Source organism: Aplysia californica, unplaced genomic scaffold (assembly GCF_000002075.1).
Source record: "Aplysia californica isolate F4 #8 unplaced genomic scaffold, AplCal3.0 scaffold00376, whole genome shotgun sequence".
Lineage (NCBI taxonomy): Eukaryota > Metazoa > Mollusca > Gastropoda > Aplysiida > Aplysiidae > Aplysia > Aplysia californica.
In genome coordinates, this window is record NW_004797646.1 from 432,605 (window position 1) to 440,145 (window position 7,541).

The 7,541-nt window shown below is 40.9% G+C and overlaps 1 protein-coding gene across 1 annotated transcript in view; it reads right to left on the reverse strand.

Annotated features, from left to right (window-relative positions):
• LOC101847976 (scavenger receptor class B member 1) overlaps positions 1 to 1,075 on the reverse strand; it is a gene marked incomplete at its 5' end in the record, with an annotated part of 18,104 nt that extends 17,029 nt beyond the window's left edge. The window contains 1 exon segment of the mRNA XM_005103516.3: positions 927 to 1,075. Coding sequence (XP_005103573.2) covers positions 927 to 1,075 — 149 coding nt within the window.
• Positions 1,076 to 7,541: the final 6,466 nt, after the last annotated feature.

Sequence of the window (7,541 nt, forward strand, 5' to 3'; positions counted from 1 at the left end):
TTTTTAAAGATAAATGAACAAGTAATAAGAAAATTAAAGTTGAATCAAGTTCGCTAATTTCGAAAAATGCGCGAATTCGGTAACCCCCGAAACTGAAAATATACGCTCTTGGGACGGAGGAAGGTAAAAGCGCTGCTGAAAATATACGCGCTTGGGGTTGGAAGGGTTAATATTATTATTATCATTATTATTATTACAAAGATGCAGCAAGGACAAACCATGTCACCATCCACAGATCTCCATCACTCTCTGTCTCACATAAAGCCCCAGAGTCAGAAGATCACTTTCATTCCAGCTATTTCTCACTCTTTTCCTTTTTCTCTTCTTCGTTTCCTTTTCTCCACTTTTTATTAGTTGGTATCTACAGTATCCACTTTCAACTACACAGTTTAAACCACCAGTGAGAATGTTGCACAGCCATCCGAAAAAGCCAGGGACACTGTGTTACACATTCTGGTGGCAAAAACCAACCATCAGAAAATCAACTGAAATGAGGGATAAAGAGACTGTGACTGCTATGGTTGAAGGATGCCATTTGTAGACATCACATTTGTTTTAGTAAGAGTTTCATGTCACTTGCGATACAAAAAAGTCATTTAGTGCCAAAAATGAGAGATGTCACTAGAGAATAATATGCAAATGACAGAAGGAAGGGAGACAAGGATAACAAATGTTTGACAGGGAAGAAAGAGCAAACCATGTCAGAGCACCTGCCAACCACCAAAAACTACATCTTTACTACTACTACTCTATTTCATTCATCTATCCTTCCTGCTTTTTATACAGCACTACAGAATCGTCTTATATATGCGAATGTGCTTGTCTTTACATAAAAAATTTGGTATCAACCAGCTTTTAAGATTCAGTGAGAGTATATAGAGGAAGAAAAAGTAAGAGAACTAAATAATGCAATAACATGTCGTCACCTTCTCAACCTGCGACCGTATGAAAGGGTCAAGGACAAAGAAGAAGGTCACGCCGGCCACCACCAGCAGCAGACCCAGCCCAAGCAGCAGACATGGGATCAGCAGACGACTTTCCGATTGCTTGGCCATGGCCTTCTTCAGCTCATCCTCTGAGGACAGGGAAAACACATGACAAACTACACTTATCATCTGAAGACAGGGAAACAAAACTCAACTCATTTTGTGTGGACAGGGAAACAAATAAACTTCACTCATTATGTGAGGACGGAAAAACAAACAAAACTTAACTAATTATGTGACATTGAAAACCCCCCCAAAAAACTTAACTAATTATGTGAGGAAGAAAAAACAAAACAAAACTTAACTTATTATGCGAGGACCAAAAAAAATCCCCCAAAAACTGAACTCATTATGTGTGGACAGGAAGAAAAAACAACTGAACTCATTATGTGAAGCCAAAAAAAACAAAAAACAAAACATAACTCATTATCAAGGGGCAAGGAATTAAAAAAAAAACCCTAGATCTATACTCATCCTTTGAGTACATGGAAACAAAATAAATCTGAATTAATCCTCTTAACATGCTGAGAGTGTCCAACAAATAGAAGTATAAGAGCTTACAATTTCTGGTTATTCACATGTTCAATAAAACAAACCACTCTCTTTGTCTGCCTGTATCTATTTCTCGTTGTACACATCTCTTTTAGTGCCTGTTTAGGTGACAGTCTACCGCAATGTTTCTGGTTTACTTGACAATCTACCATCAGACAAGTCTGACATCTCATTTAGTAGACAGTTTACTGCGATGTATCTGGTTTACTTGACAGTCTACCATCGGACCAGTCTGACATCTCATTTAGTAGACAGTTTACAACGATGTTTCTGGTTTATTTGACAGTCTGACATCTCATTTAGTAGAAAGTTTACTGATATGTTTCTGGTTTACTTGACAGTCTGACATCTCATTTAGTAGACAGTTTACTGCGATGTTTCTGGTTTAATTGACAGTCTACCATCGGACCAGTCTGACATCCCATTTAGTAGACAGTTTACAATGATGTTTCTGGTTTATTTGACAGTCTGACATCTCATTTAGTAGACAGTTTACTGACATGTTTCTGGTTTACTTGACAGTCTGACATCTCATTTGGAAGACAGTCTACTACGATGTTTCTAGCCTACTTGACAGTTTACCACTGTCCTGGTCTGACTGACAACTGTTCTACTTGGCGGACTACCAGTTTACACAGGCTTGAGACTTGTTACAAGGTGGATCAGTTAACATTTTCTATCTGTGTTTATACAGACTTGGGACTGTCACTGGTTGAATTTAAAAAGTTTCGGTATTTGTAGTTTGTTGTGTGTGTGTGTGGGGGGGGGTTAGTTCTTGAAAATACTTCAGTCTGGTCACTTGCTGTCTTGACTTACTTGCCCAACATAACCTTTACCTCTGCAAACTCCTTCGTTCGAAACAACATCTCAAAATGAAGCAATCCACCCTCCCACACACACCGCAATAGTTAACGGTATCACCTTTTTGTTTTAATTGCTCCCTATACTTCCGTTACTGTGGCCAATTAGGCAGAACTTACGGCAGACCACCTAGATCTCGGCAGACCGTGGTCAGTTGGGCAGGACTTAGGGTAGACAGCCATATCGATAAACTGGGACACCTGTCTTTCTCTCTCTGTCTGTATAGCTCTCTTTCTCAAGAGCTGGAATCTTTTTTTGAACTTTCTCTGTCAGTCTGTCTAGAACATTTTTTTCTCTCTCTCTATTTCTCTATCTCTCTCTGTGTCTATCTGCCTATATTCTCTTCCTCTCTCTGTCTGCCTATATCTCTATCTATCTCTTTCTCTTTTTGTCCCCTAGATCAGAAGTGTGCTTCCCTCCCTTTCACTTTCTCAGTTTTACTTTTATTTATTGAGTTTACTTACATGTGAAATGAAAAAGGCAATTTAGTGCTCCAGACAAGTATCCTTAGTCAAATTATGCATGCACAAAATAAAACATTCACTTCACAATGTCCCACTTCCTAGACAGACTTTAAAATCTAGTACAGCTCCCAAACCCAACCCTATAAAACATACCCTTAGTTTATCTACAAAAGTGACAGTCCCATGATTTCTGCAAACAGCCCTATGCATCAAGGAGTGTTATCTCACACTTGGTCAAAACTGTACAAAAACCTGAGATGTCATGTGCACTTCTCTGACAAGAAACTTAGGTCATGACATTGACAGAGAGTGTGAGTGTGCAGTAGATAAGAGGCTGTTATGTCGAGATGAAAACAGAAACAGTTCATGCTCGTGTTAAGTGTATTCGTTTTATCAGCCAGGAAAAAATTTGCCTCAAAATATGAGTACAAGTCATGGCATTGTGGACTGGGGTGTCTGTGGACTGTCTGCCCACCCTGAGAAGAGGCCATTCATGTTGAGGATAGGAGGGTACAAGTCATAAGTGGTGCAAATATTTCGAGTATCATCAATATTTACTTTGTTGCACTTTGCACTTTGCAAACCTAGGAGTGGAATATTTGTAATATCGAGGTCTGTAGGCCATAAAATAAGGAAGTAGTTATTCTCACCCCGAGAGAGAATAAAAATACGATCGACCTCTCACCGCGGGTGAGATTTGCCAGCGTTGGCTATTCTCAAAAACCCGTTTTTCAAGATTTCTGAATACTGTCTATCGGTGTGGATGATCAAATTAACAAAAACAAAGACAAAAATAATGTAATAGAGCACACAAGTAAATTAGATTCTAATTCAGTTGTCTACAAAGATGCTACGGCTATATATCACTTTTCAAATTGAGCCAAACGACGCTGGTCACCATTTTCTTTTGCCAGAAAGTTCTCGCTATTCCTCTTTCTCTGTCTCCCTCTTCTTTCTCCCCCTCCCCCCTCTCTCTCACTGCCCACGGACAAAACTGCACACTTTCAACATAAGAGCGCTGGAACGTTTGTTTATACTGATATCACGGTGAACGCACACCGGGTGAGAAAGCCAAAAGGCTCACCCTTTCACCCGGAGAGATCGACCTGAGCCGATGCACTAAGCAATGAGCGCACAGCAAGTGAGGATAGCCAGAAGATTTGCCCTCTAGGTGAAAGGCCTACAACTACACTATTTTCATTCATATTTTTTTTTTCATAGATCTAGATCTATAAATCATTCATTCTAATTCATGTCATAAATTTTAAAATGTTACATTTCATTTCATTTCACTTTAACTTTATATAAATCTATTTGATTCTTAAAAAATCAGTAGGCCTATAAACCTACACACTCACGTGCACTTCCTTTCTCATCCCATCAAGTTCATAGTCGATCTATTGACATTTGACATTCGCACTAACTAAGTTAAATAGGATGGTGATAACCAAAAGGGGTCAGTGGGCAGAGCAATATTTTTTACATATATGCGGCTAAGCGTAGAACGACGCACCTGCCCGATTGGCTGCTTATTTTAGTAAAGTGATGTCATCACATCCTGGGATACCCATAGACTACTTTTAGTTCTCTACTACACTACACGATCTTTGGAGATATCGCATGGAACGACATGTTGGGTCAGTGGCTTGACCTATTATCCGTATCGATGTGTTTCGCACAATAAAATATTACACTTGCAGCTAACTTCAGCACGTCAGTCATGCTCTGGGGATGGAAGATTACTTAGATCGTTGTAGCTCAGAACAGTAAAAACGCTGAAGCTTGAAATTGAAACACGGCAAACGCAAAGACAATAAAGCACGCTAAAATTGCCGTAAAGTAAAGACGCCCGGAGATTACCCCTCCCCCCGCCTGATAAACAATGCGCAGAAGAGATAAGCGGCGGCAGCATCGGAGCACTGCATCATATTACATTACCGCTACGTCTCCTGGAAAAGCATCGCACTTAACGTGCCATGGTAGGTAGTATACACGATCTTTGGTGTCATGCGGTTGGCTATGTTTAGATCATGTAGTCACATGATCGGAGGGGTATCGCGTCTTAAGTCACGCAAGATGGCTGCCTTACCTAAAAATAGTTTGCGTCGTTCTACGTTAAGTCGCATGTGTGTACTTATTCTTCATATAAATACTTTTTGCAGGCATGATGAAATCCTGCTTGAATCTATAGGCCTATTGATTGATATACTTCCAAGCTACAACTACAACTAGATCTAGATTGTAGATCCAGAAATCTAGATTATAGATCTAGCAGCTTTGACTTGTCTAGAGTCTAGACTAAACCTAGATGGTAGCTATATTATAACTATAATAAATCCAGACAGAGTAAGAATCGGTGATCTTGCAGTTCTGTTCGTTTATATCCACGATCCATTTGTTTACATCCAGAGAAGAAATCCGGAAGTCTTGATGACCAAATAGACTATACAAAGAACATGGATGCAACCAAACAGCAAACGCAGTAGCTACGTTCACGGCGCCGTGAATGCAGTTTGCAGGCGCTGTTGAGGCTACGCTCACCGCACTCAGCTTCGTTTAGACAGAGCGTCCACTGTCAGTTTAAGTAAGCCAGTTTTACTCAGTGACGACAGTGACGTATATTTAATATTTTTGCCGGCTTCAAGCGTTCCATCCCAAGAGATATGAAGGGAAACGAATCTAAGAAGAGATCCTTGACTGATCAACCATTCGTCGTTTTCCCTTACACTGAGCTCTGAGCTCTCAATTACGCAACAACGCATTATGATGTAATGTATGACAAAAATGTATACGCCTACCAAGATGTTTCAATTGCCCTATATCTCACGTCCAGGCGAGACTTGGGAACAACCTTGTGTTAGCGCGTGACAGCCCATGATAATAATACGAGTGTAAACAAACGTTCTGGACAGCGCTCTTGAGTTGAAAGCGTGCAATTTTGTCTGCAGGCAGTGTGTGAGTGTGTGTGTGTTTGTGTGTGTGTGTGAGAGAGAGAGAGAGAGAGAGAGAGAGAGAGAGAGAGAGAGAGAGAGAGAGAGAGAGAGAGAGAGAGAGAGAGAGAGAGAGAGGGAGAGGGAGAGAGAGAGAGAGGGAGAGAAGGTGGGGGGGGGGGAGAAAGAGAGAGGGAGAGAGAAGGGGGAGGGGAAAGAGGGATGGAGAGACAGACAGACAGAGGGATGGAGAGACAGACAGACAGAGACAGAAAAAAATAGAGAGAGAAGGGGGGCTGGGGAGAGAAAGAGAGAAGGAAAGAGAAAGGGGAGAAAGAGAGAGACAGACAGACAGAAAGAGAGAGAAAGAGGGTGTTTGTTATTATAATTATAAGAAAAATTGATTCGCATCATTTTCTTTCTGCGTCAGTTCCCAGGCTGACCCGGTGCAATACAGTCATTATTGTACACATTTTATGACCAGTCCCATCTTCCGAATCCCACCTTCTGTTTCCCATTTTTCACCTCTATTTCCTGTGTACCATAATCAATTTTCCATTCCCATATCCCAACTTTAATTCTGTAAGGGCGCTTCGTTTTCCTTCGCCAAGGGATGGAACACTTGAATGATCAAATATACGTCACTGTCGTCACTGACTGAAACCGGCTGACTTAAACCGGAAGTGGACGCTCCCCTAAACCTAAACGAAGCTTAAGTGCCGTGAACGTAGCCTAGTATACAGCGCCTGCAACTGCAATCAGGGCGCCGTGAACGTAGCCTGCAGACTACGTTCACGGAGCCATGAACGTAGCCACTGCAAACTGTAAAACATCAAATTATGGTAAAATTCAAGGAGGCATGCCCTTCTGAAACCCCCCTCCATATTTTTATTAGGCTGAAACCCCCCTACTCTGGACTCTTGGGGCCCTAACCGGCGAATAATAATTGGGGGGTGGGGACAGCCGAAAAAGTGCCATTCTTTGCTTGAATTTTGATTTTCTCTGGCTTTAACTATAGTATAGTGTTTCCTTCCAGTCTCACGCTTAGTTCACTCCTCCACGATTACTTGGCAATTCAGGGTCTCTGGCGAGTTCAGCTTTAGACTTTAACTTTAACGAACGAAACTACAAAATTAAAATCATCGAATACAGAACTCACTTTTCGATGGCGTTATTATTATTGATAGCAATAAACATATAGATGTCTAATGCCCCATCATAATTTGAGAGCAGAATACATGTCTGGGCCAGTGCTACACGCCACATATATGCAATTTGTTTTTTAAAAATAAGCATCACATGCTGTAAATTCCACAAGGCACACGACCGAATGCCGAATGTTTTGGATCAAAACAACAATCAATAAGCTCCACAGCAATCGAAGCAATTTTTTTTAAATTTGAGTAATTTCCCTTAGACTAGTACGAAGCTAACTTTCCTTTCGCAATTTTCAGTAGTTGCCATTGCATTAATTCAAAGATTGTGATTGTGAATTGTACACAAATTATTTACAAGAGACCAATCCCATAGACTGTCTTTGGTATCCTCAGTCAACCCAGTATGAACTTAAAAATCCATTGAACGGAGATTGAATTGAAGTGAAAAAAATTAGCGTGATCAATATTTCTGCCTTGCACTTGGCCTTGCACGAAATATGTCCGTCGCTCCGGCTCTCGGACACAGAATTCTACGCTCTCGGATAAACAATATTATGTAGGCTCCATTAATTCTTTCCCTTAACCCCCCCC